The 19,507-nt window shown below is 40.1% G+C and overlaps 1 protein-coding gene across 1 annotated transcript in view; it reads left to right on the forward strand.

Moving 5' to 3' along the window:
- Positions 1-19,507, forward strand: part of LOC139725427 (USP6 N-terminal-like protein) — a 123,837-nt gene that overhangs the window by 79,411 nt on the left and 24,919 nt on the right. The window contains exons 6-7 of the mRNA XM_071636502.1: positions 4,401-4,481; positions 11,561-11,668. Coding sequence (XP_071492603.1) covers positions 4,401-4,481; positions 11,561-11,668 — 189 coding nt within the window. The remainder of the gene's footprint in view (positions 1-4,400; positions 4,482-11,560; positions 11,669-19,507) is intronic.

A 19,507-nucleotide genomic window follows, 5' to 3' on the forward strand; every position in this document is an offset into this window, starting at 1 on the left:
GTGCTTGTTTGTGTGTGTGTGTGCATACTTTATCTCTTAGCATGTCAGCATCCAAACTGTGTTTTGACGAGATGGTTTTGTGATAAGCCGTGGTTGCGAGGTCCCTGTCTGACGCAGTCACACTTGACCAGTGATGGTTATCAGCTGATGTGTGCCTCGTCTCGATGGAAGTCTCAGGAATCTCAAAGGTCCATTACGGTTTTGGATTACAAAGCCTGAACAAAAAACAAACAAACGAATAAACAAAAAAATGTATAGATAATAGAATGGGGAAACCGAAGTTGTCGATGATGGGAATTATCCTTTGTTCTGAATGATGGCAATTAAGGAAATTTGATATTCACTAATAAAAAAAAATTTAAAAAAATTGCTAGGGACCACATCTGCTAAAAAACATTGATGACTGATGCTTTGTTAAATTGCCATGGTTACCCATCCCTGACACAATGATTACATATCTCATATATTTACCAGATGTCACTTTTTCTTTCTTTCTTTTTTTTTAATACTTAGTAACTTTTTTGGTTAAGACTTTAATATTTTGTTGTATGATTGTGAAGAAGACAACACAAACAATTTTTTTGGGGGCCATTTTTCTCTTGTTTTTCAAACTATACCCTGGCTTGAAATCTTCCCTGAAAAGGAAAAAGAAATATAGAAAAGAAGACAACGCCCCCTTTTCTAGATATTGTGCAAAAAGGAAAAGTGCCTTCTTCCTGCCCACCCCCCCCCCCTTATATATATCGTTCGTTGGATATTGATACAGAATCTACCCTGGGAATTGTGTATAGTGTATCATATAATGTACTCAGGGATCTCATTTGTGTGTTATATCTGTTTAATGACCCAAAAATGAGGGTATCGTATGCGGTATCTTTGATTTTTATTTCTTGGCACCAATGGGCTGTGTGGTATGAAGTGATATCGCATCATAGAGCGCTCCACCAGGTCTATCTCTGAATATATCACAAGCCAGCCTCATCAAGTAGCAATCTTTTGGGAATGGGCGAGAAGGCTGCGACTCTTTGAAATGCATACGCGCGAGTGTTCCTCAAACGACTTATTCCCAAACATTTTTGGAGTGTAGAATTGGCGGACTAGTGAGCTTATGTTACATTGATTTTCTCAAGGGTAATATCCTATGCCACTGATGTCATCGCGAGAAGAAAAAAAAAGTCAGCAAAGTTGCAAATGTTGGTGAAGCTACTGAAATGTTGGGCTACAATGTAGATTGTCCAATTATCATTTTGATGAGTCCAAAACAAAAGTTACATGGATATCTTTATTCCATCATGATGACTCGCAGGTCACAATAACTCTTTCCCCCCTTTTTTTGTGCATAAATGACATTGTACTTTCGAGAGTTATATTTTAGTTGTTGAACACATTATCAACAGGTGGACATTAATTCTCTATTCTGGATATATGATTCTTTTTTTTTTTTCTAGTAGAAGCTTGTACATTCTTTTTTTTTTTTTTTTTTTTTTTTGCAAAGGAGGTTTTCTGTGTGAATATGGATATGAAATGTTTCCAGTGATATGAATGGAATATCACTAGAATCTAGTGAAATACTCTAGATCTTACGCCATTCTTGGATTCACTGTCTGGGCCATTGACTATTATGCTTGCAGGTTTATTTCAATTTCATTTTTTTTTTCTAGAGATTAGAGATGATTCATGTGTAACCTCCTCCCCGTCGGAGCACACATTTGTCGATGTTCTTCTTAAATGCACTGCAACTCACCTCATGAAACAAATGCTGCCAACATGCCAATGTTGTATAACGTTCTGGCAGTCCTGTGTGACGTTCCGCTCTCGTGTGATAGCGAGAGAGCATTACTTGTGACAAGTGCAGTATCTTCGATGCTTACCTCTGTTTCCGTGATTCAGCGGCCAGCTAGGGGGGCAGGTGTTCTTCACCGAAGGCTCACCCCGCCACGAACCCCTGGATAGGTCTCGTTGAAGCAGTAATTGGTGGCCGATCTTGGCTCGAGAGCCAATACTGACGATCTGTGAGATAAGTGGATGGAGAGCTGAGAAAAGATGATGGCAACAGGTTGCTTCAATTGAGGAAAAACAACAACCCTCCTCCAAAAAAGAAAGATACCAAAAACCTAGTCAAAGTAACATTCCTAAGTGATTTCTTGTACTTATAGATTATTGATAATGATTTGAGGTTGATCTCAGCCTTAAAGTGTGTGTCATCATCACTGCCATGAACATTTGGCACTTGTTCTGTTTTTGGTTTTTATGCTTTATGAACGTGAATTTATAGCTGGCACATACTTGTGCTGCAAGCTGGCAGTGGTTTTAAAGCCATATGCAAATTTAGTTTAGTGATGTGTGCGTTGGTCACATAGTGATAACCATATTTCATTGCTGTCACTTCTAATGGGAAGTACAGACAGCCTTTAGGTGTAATGTTGTGAAACACAGATGAAAAATGGTGTTGCTCCGCAACAGGGAATATGTGTGAAAAGTAATGTGAGAGTTTGATCATTGTGGATGTACATTGTATAGCTTGGTTCCATCCTTGTGGTATTAGTTTGTGCCTGTGTGTATTTTTTTTTTTTTTTGCAGCCCAGAGAAATAAGAGGGACTTCAAAACATGTTTCTATTGCTAGGGATTACACTGCTGTATCCAGTGTCTACATGAACAAACTATGATTTATCATTAAAAATTATGATAAGAAAGACAATATATTGATATGTAGGTGCTGTAACAAGGTTAATGCACACCACTTGTTGCTCCCTGGCTGTAGGCTTGCAAAGCTATCTGTAAATTGATATTCTTTTCGGTGAAACAACACCCCCCCCCCCCCCCAAAAAAAAAAAAAAGAAGAAGAAAAGAATTTAAGTTATCATAATTATCAAGGTTTTACATAGATTTAATCATCGTTAGCATTATTATATAACATTTTTGTATTTTCATGCCAATCTGTTTTTAATGTACTTCTGTCTATGGAATCACAGTCCTCAGCCACCAGCTTTTTCGTGGTTTCCTCGACATTTGACTATTGTACAAAATATTGGCTGTATTGCTTTTATGAAATCAATAAATTGAATTGAATGGAATTGATTAAGTGATTCTTCCTGGAGCAATTTCATGACCCATGTACAGTATGTCACTCCTTTGATGAATAATGGAATCTCTCGTAGGAGTGATTTGAAAGCTGGATGGCATTTTTTTTTTATTTGCTGTGAGCAGTTTGCAGAATATTCATGACATAATATGTATGCTATGTGTATGTCCACATAAAAGCTTGTATGTCTACGTAGGAGCCAGATCCAATTGTGATTCAGTCATAAGTGGTTTGCAGCACTTTGTTGCACTTTCTCAAACTCCTTATTGTATGCACCTGGAGCGTGTTGCAGCCAAAAACCGAAGCCCGCAACGCAATCCAATCTTTGTATGTGCATGGCAGCCACCTGCTGGCAGTGGCCATGGACAGATCAGCAGCGTAAGGACGCCATGTTTGTACGGAATTGATAACTGCATGTACTGTCTTAAGATGGGCGGAGGTTACTCATTACGGTGTCCCTGGTTTTCTTTTCACACTACACCTGGTGGACAGGGATTCCTTTGAACCACATTGCAGCTGCAGGTTAGGAGGATCTTCGGCTGACTCTTTAATCCTAACAATGGCAAAAGTGACAGGAAGGGATACAACACAATACAGACGATGAAATCTGTGTTGTTGTTGCTGTTGTTGTTGTTATTTGTTGTTGTTGTTGTTGCACATCTGTAGACATGAGGCATTGTTGTCGGGGATTCCCACATACATTCTCCAAGCGGAGGGCTGTGCTTGTTCTGGTGTCTTCTGAAATGGGTGACACGACATTTGCTCCTGTGATAATTGCTCTTATTTGCTCTTATTTTCTCTAGGTACTTAGGGTTGTGATGGGGTTTTAGGTTTAGTTCGATGTGTAGATTAGGGTCTGGCTTAATGTTGTGTTTGTTGGTAAAATTTAAGTTTGGCAAAGGGTGCGGATATTTTATGGGAGTAATTGTGGCAGGAGCAAATAGCATGGAATCTCTGAATTGATGATGAGCCCATAGCGTCCTTCATTTTGTAATAGTGGTCAACTTTTCAAGCAGATTGCACCAAAGAGTCTGAAATGCTTGAAAGGGAAAAGCAAACCCTCACCCATTCCCCATCCCCCGAAAGATGAGAAAATTGTTGAACTTTATGATTTTCTGAAATTTCAGGACACAATCATATAGATCACATATTATCAGCTTTCTGCAAATTGTAGTAGACTTGCTGGTATCAATGTGGTTAAGTTGTAATGTCGATTGCCATGAACCAAATTTGAAAGCGTTTGTCATGTTTCTTCTCATCACATCTTTTTTTACCTTCTCTCTCGCGTTTTCTCCATGTCTTTTCTGTGTGACACAGGCCAAAGAGCTGGAGGTAGAGAGAACACAAAAATGGCTGAAGATGGTCAAAAACTGGAAGCGGTACTACCCCAGCGAAAAGGTACAGTACACACTAGAGTTACGTCATAGAGGAAATTTTGGAAGTGTACTTTCACTTACATAATAGGAGTCATTTTGTTCTGCAGACTATTGAAAATCTAGATTTGGCAAACCACTGCCACCTTCCCCCCTGTTGATTATATTTGATCTGCGTTGGTGTATAGATTTTTGTATGGTTAAATCCCCTGCGCAATGTTCTTGGATGAAAACAATCCCTACACCCAGTGGTTTGTGTGTGATCATTCCTGTCTATCAAGTGGTTATGTTGTGATACAGTGTACGGCAGTGTCTTTTCTGTGTGCAATAATATGAATGCCTACATGAGTAGAACAAGAAGGGAGGTATATAGATGCCATTGCAGAACTACCCCCCCCCCCCCACCCCTTCCCCCTTACCCTTTCCTCTATCCTCATTCTTCTTCTATGTCTCAATGCTCCACTTCAAAGTTCCTAGTCGTGTTTGTCAAAGCCCGCCATAGTCGCCAACATTGATAACATTTTCAAAGCATAGCTGTCTGATCTGCACTGTCATATTAAATGCACAAGCCAACTCCCCCACCCGACCTCCTCCCCTTCCCTTCCCTCTCCCCATCACCCTCCACCTACCCCTATCCTTCCCCCTCAATGGGAACTAGTATCTGTACCTATTCACGCCCTCCCAACCCCACCCCTACCCCCATTATAAGCTCTCTCAGTTTACAGCGTCAAGCTGCCTCGAAAAAATCCTGGACAACTTACATGCATTCATGACAGCTGTAGCCAAAGGACAGAGTGGGCTGAGGTCGGCTGATCGTGAACTCGCTTCAAGTGGACAAGGGACTTCAGACTGGGCAAATCTGTCCGGAAATGTCAACGAAAATCCCTCGACATAGACATACAAAGCGTGCAGGGGAAAAAAAGATGCATTTGAACTGTCAGAAAATAATGCTGTATGACATGTTTTAAATTTCATGCCCTTTTGTTCTACTTTGAGCTTAGTGTAAGGTCATGGATTTTAGTCACAGTATCTTTTAAGGGGACTCTTTGAGTTGAAGCGAAATGGCTCTACAAATACTTCTGTTTCATGCAGTGGTCGAAAACGAGGGAGACTTGTAAAGAAAAGATTGAACGATTCCAAATGTTCACCTTATAGATTGTACTCCATGAAATGAAATATTCTAGTAATAACCATCACAGTTTCCCCCCTCCAATTATTGACCCCCCAACCCCCCCCCCCCCAAAAAAAAAAAAGATGAAGAAAAACACATTTTCATAGAAGCACAGACAGCCTAATGTTAAGCATTTCTTTCTGGTGCTACTCTTGCATGGGTATGTGTGCTTACCATAACTCGATTACAACAGTTTATGAAAAAGGCAGTTAAAATTACTTTTTTCCATTCAGACCAAACTGGATTCAAGCCAGGGCTGGAAAAGATATATATATACATGTTGTTGTTTTTTTAAACTTCAAATTTGCTTTTAAGTAAATCTGAATCCTCTCTCGTTCAGATTTCCTGTATGACCTTTTTTCCTTTTCCAGTGTAAATGTCAAATCTGCGGATTGACCTGGACATTACGTTTATAATCTCTTAATTTCTGGAAGATAAATACTGTGAGCTGTCGTATATCACATTTCAAGAGTGAAGTAATGAAAGCACATCAAACGCGAACCTGTATCATACCACTGAAAAAAAAGGAGCTATTTTTTATGATTGTCTTGTGTGGGGAGACATCCAGGTATTAATTCAGAATTTTGAATGGATCAATTCATACTTGTACTTCCAGTAGATCATAAGTTTTGGACCAGTGTTAAGGCTAACATCAAGGATTTGCACATTTGCAAACAGAGTCAGTGCACCTTTAAACTTAGTGGTCCTTCCTTTGCTAAGCACTGCAGGGAAATAGGCTCCACATAGGCAAACACACAGATGCTTGATGTACATTGTATGTAGGCAATCTACAATGGTTGAAGTCACAACATCATTTTGACTTGAAAAAATACAAGTTATTTGTACAAATATGATTTGGCAGACATATTGTGGGTTGACCCCAAAGACAAAGTGATGAGAATGCAATCAGTGTACAAACCTGATCTTGACCCTTCCCTCCTCGGCAATATGAGTTTTAGCTCAAAACATACTGTAGGCCTACTCTTTATGATCATCTGAAATAGGTGATCATCCTATATGGTCACGTAGACTGTGCGAGGGCCCGGTGAAAGACAGTTTCTACCTTTAAGGTTCAAATGTTAATGCTGCAAAAGCTGGTTATTACCGTAAATTTAAGTTGACCTTTTGGGGAAAACCACATCACAATTTGGGGGATATTCCTGTGGTTTAGGGACTAAGCGCAGCCTTAGGCAGAAATGTCAATACATGAGCATGTACACACATGCGTTTATCCATGTACATGTACACCCAACAGACAAACTCAAAGACGTACACAAAGGGGACTCACTTCTACAAATATTTTGTTTGCGCACTAACACAGTAAAGTTTTAGGGGAAGCATTGTATCCGTCACCAAACCTCTGTAATGCTTGGAAAGCAAAGTCCAATATTTGTTTTTATTTGTCACTATTGCAGTTTCTCTTTGTGCTCTCTGCTTTTGGAGAATGACATCTGTTTGCTGGCAACTGAACATCAAGTCTGGTTTTCACAGGGCTGCCTATAACTGATAGCGGATTTACTAAAAACCATCATTTGGGGTCCAAAGTTAATTGACTTCACTTGCAAAGTTCATTAGGTTTGTCTCAGATGGCTGGCGCTTAACAGTCGGTGGGATGAATTATGGCTCAAATTAGTAATTCAGACAAACTAAACAAACATAAGAGGGCTTTCACCAGAAGTGTAAGAAATATGTGGTGCTGTGTTTTGTTTTGTTTTGTTTTTGTTTTTTGTTTTTTGTTTGTTTTGTTTGTTTTGTTTTTTGTTTTTGTTTGTTTTTTTTTTTTTTTGGGGGGGGGGGGTTGGGGGGAGGTGTTTCTGTAGTTTCAAAGGCCTGGGAGGAACCGAAAATGGAGTCACCAAATTATTCTGGTTGATCACACTTCTTAACAAGGACAGCTCTTGCCCAGAATTTGGTGGCCGAGTCGAGACCATCATTTTGGATGGATGCCGCGCTTGCCTGACCTTGCTTCTCGCCATGAAGTTCATTTGGCTCATCTGAGATGTCGGCGATTAACGGTCGGGCTGGCGAATTTGGCCCACCTCAAATTGATAATGCATTAGAATGAAAATAATGTCTGCACTAGATCTGTAAACAATACTTGATGAGGTATTTGGTTTCTTTTTATTTATTTTTTCTATTGAGCTTGGGAGCGTCAGGAGCTGAGATGGAGTCACAAAATGTTCCAATTTATCACATTTCTTGCTGAGGAAGTCGTCAATTGGCATGAGATGAAATGTATAATTTTGAGAGAGGTCTTCCATCATTTTCTTCGTGCTCTCTTTTTAAGATACAGACTCCAGGCTTCCTGAAGTAGCCTTGAACAATCTCAGGTTGCAAGTCTCTGTCTATCTCTTTGTTTTTGAATATTTCTATCTATTCTGTAATTCACTCTTAGAGCTGAAAGAAGAAAGGATAGATGGTTGGGGTAATCTTTTTTTCTGGTGTCTGGTGCAGACTCGCCAGCAGCACTTGATATTGGCACAGAGAGAAATGTTATAGGGTGCAGGGCGCTCCATAGCCAGACCTTTTTTTTTCCTCACTCTTTTCATTTCATCTTGAGGGAGAGGTCGTGGAGAGGGCACAAGCCTAGACAGAGAAAGGGCAAATTTCATAGCACTTCCCTGGATGATACTTATTAAATACTCTTTTCGCTTAACATCAATATGTGCTTCAAGGGTGTCTTTTTTGTCCCCCTGGTCACAATCTTATTTTCTTTGATGAAGATATTGACAGTCTTTTGATTAATCTCCCCCATTCCTCCAGCTTTCCTGTCTGGATGGCAATAATATACACCTCTTCAATTTACAGTCGTCCCAATGCCACCCGAAAGGCAGCCTTAACCCGTTGAGGACAGGCTGACTTTGCTACAACACGCATTTTCCATAGCCACTTGCCCAAGTATATTCGGAACTTGTCCTCAACAGGTTAATGTTGCTGAATAGTGACTGAGAAATACTGAAAAATGTATCGGTCAATTGCCAATCCCAAGAAGCATCAAGCATCCCCGTACAAGGCAAATGGAATAGGCCCATGAGAGTAATGGGGGAGGGGGGATATGAAAGGAATAGCTATGTCATTGCTGGACCAAGACCTAATTTCTGTCTTAATGCTGCCTTTTCACGCTGTAACTATACACAGTTGGAGTGGAAATCTGGGAACAAAATGGTATGGAGGGAGAGAAGGCTAGTAAAGCAAGAATACTGCCACTATTAAGAGCTCACAGGGATGACATGAAGGCTTCAGGAATTATGTCTATAAATCTCATTCATCTTCATATTTTGGAAGCAGTCTTTGTCCAAACTGGGGGGAAGGTCAGAAGATGATCTACACCTGACTTGTGATTTGATCATCATCACCTTGCAAGTTAGACTTCATGACACTAAACTGCACTACACCAAACTTGAGGAGAGATACTCAGGATGGTACAAATACACAATACACTTTAATATTTGACTGCAATCACTTTGCAAGCTACACTACACTACAGTACACTGCACTACACTACACTACACTACACTACACTACATGACACCAACTCCGAGAAAAGATGTTACAGATCAGATAGTCTACATCAGACACGTGGTTCGACTGCCATCACTGTGCAAGCTACACTGCACAAGTGCACTGAAATTACCCTACACAAGATATGAAGAAAGATACAGCAGACGATCCCCACAGGACACATGAATGTGACTACCATCAACTGCGATTTCTACACCATGCAATGAAAGCTTTAACACAGCAAGGCTGCAGCCATGTGACAAACAGCGTGCATCTGTTGCCGTCGTTACCCATGAGTCATCTTTGAACTTTTTCACTCTTCCTTGCTTTGTTGAACCATAATCTATAGGGAAAACAAGGGGGGTGTATACAGGTACATACACATCAGATAACATTCTGTCATGGTGTCAGTTTTGTAGACCGTCGGGGCGTTGCAACTTCACAGTCGCGCATCGACGTGTAGAGGGCTCGCATCCCATGATCTCGTATTGTTAATGAAAGAGCACTATCTGACGTACTTCCCCTCTGGAAGTGAGCAATCCAGAGATCGGGAGCAAGGCAGAGATCAGGTGCTTGGTGTCGCCTTATCTCTCCTGGAAAAAAATGGTGATCCCTCACCTCGTGCATTTGAGTGAGACATGGGAGCAGTTTTCATGGAGTAGCTAGAGGCTCTGGGTGTAATGAAGAAAAGGTTACCACTTAAAAACAATATCAAATGTTTTATGGAGAATTGTATACGCCAAATATTCCGTGAGGTTTTTATGTTCGCAAATTTCGCGAGTCAGGTGCTATTCGCGAAGTTATAGACACTTGAAAATATTGACTCTGATCCCGATATGATTGTGACGCACACATATACATTTCTCCGTTGAGTGCAGGACTCCACAATCGCGAATTTAACCACTCGCGAAATCGTCCGGAATTCCTGATTCTCGAAAATTAAGACTCGCGAAATATATGACGTATACAGTATTGCATTTACTGGCATACTTCAGTGCTACATGGTTCTGTTTGATATATCTGATTATAGTGTGTCATGAATATGATTTCTCTTTTCCTAATAAGTTTGAAGAAAATGCCCGTCTTCTTTCTGTTTTAATAGCCGCCTACACCCTAAGGTATTTAATTTGTTAACTTGTTCTACAATAGCATCAGCAAATATACATGAGTCAACTTAATAAGAGTCTTGCATAGCAGCCATATCCGTAGTAACATATTAATATTTTGCACGTAGACAAAGATGAGCCACATTGCTAATCTTCAGCAATAAAAGCTCACCTGGACTTTTGGGCAGCTCCGAATCCACACTATGGACAAGAGACAGCGCATCCCCCAGTTTTGATTCACGTAGCTCAACAATCACGTGCACCAGCCCTCGCCCAACTCATCGCACCATTCTGGGTTATGCTACCAAACTCTATGAGATTCTATCGTATTTATTTAAGAAAACAAAAACAAAAACAAATACAGAACCTGACTCAATAACATCAAAAATTGGCACGTTACTTGATGGGCCCCTTCATGTCTGGACACTGGTCAGATCTGTACTTTCCATTGGCTTCAACATCTGAAGATGTTTAATACTAGTAGTTAATTAGGAAAGGAAATGTGGAGTGGAAGTGCAATTTGAGTTGTTTTGTTTCGTTCTGTTTCATATTCCTTCAGCTGCCACTTGTTTGGAGAATCAGGGGGAGAGATGATGATCTGTCAAAAAGTTTGGCACATTTGTGGCCACATCATGGTCCTCTTTGTATTAGCATTATTTAATTACATACCTAAGAGTCAGTAATATTTCCATGTGTGTGTATATGTGTGTGATGACCTACACTCTACTGCATCAGCAAATTGGCCGCCTGTTGCATGTTACCGTACCATGGGAACAAATGCAGTGCAATGTTATTCTGTCATTCAAATTTCTATCATGCATGTGTCAACCTTCACATTCTTCTACTTGTAATTTTGTTTCCCACTTTAGAAGAAGTTGCCAGTCAGTGCGTGTGCTGTCTCCATAGGGGAGGTGAAAAATGATCACCGCAGAAAGTAGTCTCAGTGTTTTTTACCTCATATCTTTAGATGTGAATAACATTCTATTGATGTAACTGGCAAATGTTTTCATAGCTGAGAGAGCTGACTGCTTATCTTTCCCCCTTTCTGTTCTTGCCAAAAAGCATGTGTTAAAAGAACAGCCCTGAAAGTTCAGGGCCAGTCACCATGCAGGATGGTTAGATGACAACCTGAAAGAATCGTGTGTGATATTACTTTGATTGAGAAAAAAAACCCTGTCAATTATCAATGTTCATTATGGGTTCATCATGCTCCCATGTATGAGCATGGAATGTCCATGACACTGAATACATGACTTCACGCCCTGGTAATTATTTTTCTTTTCTTTTCTTTTCCTTTGCTGTTTGTCATTTTTTGTCCCTCTGCAGCTGACCCGGAGGATATACAAGGGCATCCCGGACAAGATGAGGGGGACGGTCTGGGCCCTGCTGCTGGACCTCAAGAAGATCAAAGATGAGCAACCGAACGTCTATGAGGTAAGGGAGCCATGATGGGAGACAGTGGAGGAGCTCCGCTCAGCTGCGCAAAGTATAAAATCAGAAACTTTAGAGGCATGAAACTTTCGCGGATTGGAGCCGAACAGCTTTTTTTTCTGCAGCATGAAACTTTCCCAAATTGCCAGTGGAATTCAATGCATTATGCGAACAAGAACTTTCGTGTGCATTTTACTTTTGTGAATCTCGGCTCCTTGCGAAATTCGCAAAAGTTTCACATTCACGAAAATGAGACTGGTTTTACAGTAGTGGGGTGGGGGTGCTCTTTATATATGGGCAGCCTACCCACGGGCCATTTTGTAGTATCTTGGAACATCTATACTTAGCCCTTACCAGCATTGTCGAAGGACTTCATTGTGGTGTCTGTGAACATTCTTGAAGTGTAAGATTTATCTTGTAACTGAAGACTCTGTAAATGAGGAAAATGGCCAGTTATGAAAAGTATACACAAATATGTGTATGAGGTCACAAAAGCACAACAGAGTACAATATGCTAACTTCTTTGAAAAAAGAACAACCAATATGATATATTTGTGGTAACACAATATTAAAATAGCTCATAGGGACAAACTTAAGACCTGGATGTGTAAGAGAAGACCAAGGAATAAGCTGACCAGTATCCTTTGAAAACTTTCAGCGCTTCAGTTCTGTGATACATTGGAAGTTGAAGCTCAGGAATATCATGACTTGAATGATACTACATTGCTGTTCTTGTGTTACGAGACATAGAAGTAGTCACGAGCAATCATGTCGCTTAAAAGGCTGTGATTTTCTTTAAGAAAGCTGTTGTACAGCTGTCCCCAAAATAGCCTTGGCATCACAAGAGCCTGTATGAAATGAGTTTAAAACCCAAGGAAGGGGAGTAAGAAATGCTCAAACTTGCGCGAGGCAAACTCTAGCCGCGGCTAGTCTGAAGAATTAGCGGGTGCGTCATCGCGAATCGTCATGACGACAAAAAGAGGGGAATTGTGGCGGAAAGTTTGATGCATCGACAGGCGTTGCCTCGATCCCTTCGTCGTTTTGGAATTGAGAGCAGCGTTGCTATGATTATCTATTGTCTAGCTGAATTGTGTGAAGTTTCGCTCCTTCCTGTGTTTGTTGTTGCTTGTGTTATTTTACAGATCCCTTGCAGGGAATCTAGCTAGTTTTGGTCTGATCGAGTAGACTTGTTGCTATCGTTCAGTTTCGTGTCAGTATGTAGACACACAGGAAATGGGTGGAGTCCCGGAATGAGTTTTTGAAATGGATTTGTAAGGGGCTTAAAGGAATCGCTAATTACTATTTCTGCCCCTCAAAACATCTTGATTAATCATCGCTCGCATCTTGCAAGAGAGGAACTGAAAGAAAAGAGAAAAGATCTGCCATTTCAGATATTTGCTCTCCCAAACTGCATGTGATGTACAATTAAAAAAAAACCCTTGTGATTAGAGCTTCTCATTCAAGTGTTAAGAAGATTTCATACGATAGAAATATGATTTGTATAGCTGTTTATGGGACATAAAAATAAAATTGATTTTATTCTTTTAGCAAGAAGAAGATGATGAAGAACATTTATAGAAGCTCTTTTTAATACTTTCAAGTTCCTCATTTCTGAAGCCAGGAGATTTTAAGAGAACTTAAAGAGCCAAGATAAGAACAAAGACTAGGGCTTATTAAAGTACAAGCCATGTTAAATTTATCATATCCTTTATCTTGTGATTTCTGTATAATACATTCGTAGAACATTAGGAGCCTATGACCTGCATCTTCCTTTTTTCTTTTTTTTTTTTCTTTTGGTAAGGCCTACTCAATAACCCCCTCCCCCCTAAACCAATTAGTAACTGAAACATCCCAAACTGCCTGCCTTATTGCTTCCCCAACCGTCCAAAACCGCCCATCCATTTTTTAAATAGTTCTATGCTTTGTCATTATTTTTGTTTCATATAGAATATATAATTATGTTAATTTGAAAGAGATCAGAAGTCAACAAAAGTATGTCAGAATTATTTCAATGACACATCGTTCTCTTGGTAAAGTCTCAGTAGGCTTTCAAATAAACAGAACTTATAGTAGACTAAAATAAACATGCAGTGAGCTATTACATCATTTACAAAATTGTTGAAATGAGAGCAATATTGCTGTACCTTCTAGGGCACCTCAGGTAGTTGTGTACAGAATCTTCAGTTCCTAAAGTTTTAAGAAATGAATGCAAACAATATCTAGAACAACAAAATGAAACCAAAGCAAAGCAAAGGAAATTCTGTGTTGCCTTTCAAATTCTTGCATCAACATCACTGTTTATAAAGGTATTTTATGATTTGTTGCCAATTTTAATGCCTTCGCATGTAACTCTGGTATTGAAAGAGACTGAAATGTTTCAGATTATGATGTACAAGAGCAATTACAGTGTTATTTAAACTGGCAACTACATATCTTGTAAGAAATAATATTCACAGAAATTAAACATGCCACCGGGGTGGGCTTAAGACTGACGCATCATTTAATCTGGCATGGATAATCCTTTGCCGGAATTAGAAGGTGAGGCAGACTCAACGTGTGCCCAGTCAACCTTGAGCTGTGGGATAATTAATCTGCATGAATCGATTACATTCCAAACGGAGATTAATCCCAAACCCAGGGTTCCATGACCCCTGCCTACAGTCATCATAAAGATTTTTTTTTTTTTGAAACTGTCGCCTCAAAAATACCTGCAGAAATCATACTAACTCCCCAACAATAATTGTTGTACATCATCGTACGGTTTTAATTATCATCATCATTTTTCTTTTCTCAATAGAAACTTTTTTCCCCTCTCCTCTCCTATGTTTTGCTTGCGGAAATTTAGTATTTTTTTGTTCTTTTTTTATGGTACGCTTGATGAAATCATTTTCTGTAATGAGACAGGTGACTCCAAAATCATATGTGAATGATGAGTGAAAGTGACTTTTTTTTCTGTTTTCTTAAACAATCACCAAACCATTGCCAAAGAAGAGACTTTAAAAATAAAATACTCTGTTTTATTCTGTATGTGAGCATTACCAGACCAAATACTCTGAGACGCTGTTTCATTTTTTTGTATTCTGTTGTCTGGGGTATAACATGTGTCACATGAATCCAACGAGTGAGGGATTTTGGCTTCTGGGGAGACAGTGTTAAGACGATCCCAATCAATCTATGCCACACTTTGTTGTGTTTGTAGAGTATGGGGGGTTAGTGAGTGGATTTTGCCATCAAAGCACTAGGAATTAAGCTAATTTTCATCAATCAAAATTTGATCTGAAGAAGGGGTCACCATGGAGGCTGCAACAGGTACCTACATGTAGGTCGGTGGCTGTTATTTGGTCGTTGGAGGTAAATGAACTTTCTCTCTTTATCCCGACACAGGGACGATGATTTAAAAAGCTGAAACTGGGTGCAAGCATCAGCAACGGGTGTCATTTTTGTTTGTTTGTTTGTTTGTTTGGTAGAATATCATGAACTCCCTCAACAGGATTTGTTGTGATTCATTTGGTCACATGATCTATCACATGGAAACTGAAGAAGTGGGTGAAGTTTTTCTTTCAGTGAACGGTGAAATAGATAGGGGAATATTCTCCCCGTGCGGTTTACGCCGCAAAGTAAGGTTCATTCAGTAATTCATTATTTTACGGATTTGTATGAAATGCTGCTTGGTTAATTCGTCTGGCAAGCGGTCAGGTTCTTTCATTAGGGCTGAATCAAGAAGGGCCGATGACTTTATACACAATTTCGACACACAAGTGACAAGTTTGTGGACTTCACAAAGTGGGACCTTTGCTCTCTGCGTGGTTAAAGTCTGACAGTCGTACTGTAGCAATGGCTCTCTCCTCACTCGTAGCCGTCTCTTAACCCGTTGATACAACCAGGTTGAATTCCCGCCGCTGTATCATGTGACAGTGAGGCCTGTGGTTGTGAAAGGCTTAAAAGAAATCAAAGCACAAATATGAATGTGGATTGAGTGAAAGCAGACCAGTATCAGTGGAACACATCAGTGAAAGTTTGTAGAAAATCGGGCAATTTATTGAAACCTTACAAATTTTTAAAGTTTCGGTGTCATCATCGCTGGATAAGGAGACTACTACACCCAATGTCGTTATGGACAACTTTTCATAAGAAGTAAAAAGAAAAACTCAATTTCACTTTTATAGCATAATGGAAAAGCAGGGGGGGGGGGTAACCTTTTGATGTCAGTAACAAGTTGATGGTATGTGTACTTTTCATGGAAAATGAGATATTGTGGGATTGGCCTTATATATATATATTTTTTTGTATTATTGTTCAAAACGATGTCATGAACTATAGTAGTCTTCTTATCCAGCAGTAGCGGCACAGAAACTGTAAAAATTCATAACATTTGAATAGATTGTCCAATTTTCCTCAAACTTTCACCGATGTGTTCTACTAATATTGCTGTGCTCACTCAATCCATATTTAGTTTTGTGGCTTTGGTTTCCTTTAATGTCCAGACAGACGAGCCGACTGTTTTTGGCTCCAAGTACGAATGCTAGTTTTCTGGCAGAGTAGCTGAAAGGAGTCATTCTATGTGCCTCCACTGTCGAGTCTATTAGTCCTCTTGGGATTTAAAGCTGGGATTAGTTGTGAATTTGCTCGAGTATGGAATGAGACTGTCCATCTGTAGTACCCGCTCCGTACAGTGTAGGTGAAGGAGGAGAGTGTTGTTATGTAACAGAGAGTAGTGCATCTACTCCCTGTTGGAAATTTCATTTCTTTGTTGAAATCATCGCTAAATATCTGCTCTTTCAGCTCCTTCCTTTCAAGTGTAAAAAAAAATAGAAAGAAAAAACAATAGAAATGATTCGGGCAATATTTCAAGAAAAAGGTCAGAAGGTTACGCCTGTTACAGGCACCCAGGCATTCCTTCAGTTTGCCGTCGATAGCATGGGACTCGAGAACTTATTACGAGTGGCTGCAAAGTTGGTAACTAAATTTTCCACCACATGCACATTCTTTTCTGTTTGAATTGAGCAGGCTTGCTTGATGACTTAATTGACTTGGCATAGGAGAGCGATGCTGACTTTGCCTGCGCATGATTGTTGAAAGGGACGTTGTTGAATTTAAGCCAATTTATTCAACGCGGCATAACTCCAAGAGAATTAAAGGAAAAGTGAAGCAGATCAGAAAGAGGGAAAGAGAGAGATGAAGCACAATATCTAGGGATAGCCAAATGATGATTTAAGCAGGCTTAATCAATTTATTAGGCATTTTGGATCTTTCAGCTTATGTTGCAGTGTTTGTGTTCAAAGTGGTGTGGGGTGTGTGGACGATCAAGAGATAAAAAATGCAATTTCATGAAAATTGAAACACAGCAAAATTATAGAGGGTGGTGAAAATCTTAATCAACTAAGCATCAGTTTTCCTTGTCTATATTTTTGTAGGCTGTCTTTAAGGATTGTACTCACAAATAAGCAGGCTTTATATCAAAACCCACGACAAATCACAACTTTTGTGGTCATCGTTTGCCTCATTGTCTGTTTACGACAAAATGTCGCATCTATAATCTACCCCGTAAGATTATCGGTTTATGCACAATGAATAATCTCTCTCCTAAAACTTTGAGTTTGCATGCAGTGATTGAAGAGAAAGGAGGAAGTTGGGATTATTTCTGCGTGGTCCACGCCGAGTTTGCAGTTGTGATAACTTCAAGAACCGAAATATAATGTTATTGAGGGTTTTCTTTTTGGTAAAAAAACAAACAAAAACAGGTTTTGAGGGTTTTGATTTCTGAGGGCTTGTTACCTGGAGGGGGAGGCACAAACGATAGAACAATAGAAGAAGTTTAAAGAAAGTATTAGAGAAGCTTGGGGAAGTTACTTGTTATCCTTGGAAGTCTTGAATTCTGGGTTAGTTCCTTTACAAACACCGTCAAAGCTGAGAAGGGTAAGGTTTGGTTTGAAGACTGGATTGGGTGTGTCTCGGGGGTGGGAGGGTGCGGAATGTGGGGGGTGGGGGGGGGGGGATGGGGGTAGGGCGCGGAGACTGCCGGAAGAGGAAAAGAGGAGGAAATTGACAGCTGGCTTAGGAGCAATCCCAGCGAGAACAGATTGGCAGAAACTTGGAAGGTGCTGCCTGCCGCGGCATCAGGCCCTCCAGAACCGAATTCAAAACATTGGAACAGGTTGTGATCTTCAACGTACTTGAGTGCGCACGCATGTGTGTGTTTGTCTGGCTAGCACATTTGCTTGTGTGCTCATGCAGTGCAGCTGAGGTGAATCATCAAAAGTGTATTTATGAAAGGATCTGCTTGCTTACGACTTTTGTAGGATACAAATTATGATCCTCTTGTTATATACAGGATGTTGAATATCTAACTCACGGTCATAACAAAATGCAGTAAGCACAAGGTCTTCATAAAATAGTAATTCCGTCAAATTTAGGGCTTGTATTTATTTTGTTGATCAATGTTTGATGTGACAGACCACTAGTAACAAGATGTGAAATCCGGGCCCTGTTGTACAAAAGTTGACATCAAACTTTAGTCAGAAAATCAAAACTAAGTCTCTGAATACTCGATTCTGATTGGCTGATACTTGACTTTTGTTTGATTTTCTATTAGAGTATAAACTTATGTTTGATTGCATTTTTTAAATATGCAACAGGGCCTTGGTTCTTTCACATCCTTAAAAATCAGACAAAACAAAACAAAACTACACATAACCAAAATGGGAATGCTGAAAAAGGATCAAATTCATGAAGAAGATAGGTTGACAGTGCTCTCCATTATTTAACACTGCCACAGCTTGCAGCTGCGTCAGAACTCAATTAGTTTGGGGGGATTAAATCAATTTCCTCCTGAAGTTCTCAAGAAAGGCAGAACTCGCTGGAATGCAAAGTTTTGTTTTATTTGTTTTTGTTTTTTGTTTTCCCTGAAGACGGGTTTTAGGGAGCTGTCGGGGGCAAGCTCATCTCCCAGCAAGTCTTCGTAAAGTTTGGAAGATGTGTCATAGCCTTTCATTCTTAGACCCACGTGTGAAAAGTTTAGAAGTCTAGTGTGTGTGTGTGTGACGGGGTGTAATGAATCTTACTTGCCCAGGGAATGCATTTGATGTGGTAGCAAACATGTCATGGATCGCGTGTTGTGCAGTGGTTGCTGCTGAATGCTACCTGCTGTTTGTGTATCAAGCTTGATTGGGGCAACTATGCAAGCATTGACACATTTCAGTGACAATTATGGCAACTTCTCTGGCAGTATACTGCTTGCCCCACAGCAAGTCTTAGTTGTCCAAGGAGAGTGAGCACCTTGATTGATATCTCTGATAGGCACGGTACCTCATGGAGAGCTAAATTGCAACTATGTTAAGAGCACTGATCAGTGGCAAATCCAGGGGGGAGTGTACCGGGTGCATGCCCCTCCCCCTTTATTTTTTGGTAAAACAAAAGAAATAAAGATAAAAAAAATGGAGGGGGGAGGGGTGCGTGCGCCCCCCTTTAGTTTTGTAAAGGTGCCCCCTCTTTACAGAATTCCTGGATCCGCCCCTGCTGATTATAAACTTGAAAACAAGAATGTTCACATGCATTCTATTTTCGCGAATTTTGTGTGAACCAAGATTTGTGAAATTAAAATGCAAGGGGAAGTTCTCGTCTACGCTACATGCATTGAATGCCAGTGGCAATTCGCACAAATGTTATGTCACGGAAAAGGCTGTTGGCTCAAATTCCCAAGAATTTCATGCTGCAAACATTTGTTGCTGTGCAGTATGCGTGGATGTGCATCATCCAATCAGAGAGTCTCTGCTTCGTCTTGTGTATGTGCAGCTAGCTTAGGGTCTGCAGGAAAAGACTATGATTCTGGGAGAATCAGACCAG

Source organism: Diadema antillarum, unplaced genomic scaffold (genome assembly GCF_040938485.1).
Source record: "Diadema antillarum isolate AM-2024a unplaced genomic scaffold, OU_Dant_1.0 seq00000041_RagTag, whole genome shotgun sequence".
Classification (NCBI taxonomy): Eukaryota; Metazoa; Echinodermata; class Echinoidea; order Diadematoida; family Diadematidae; genus Diadema; species Diadema antillarum.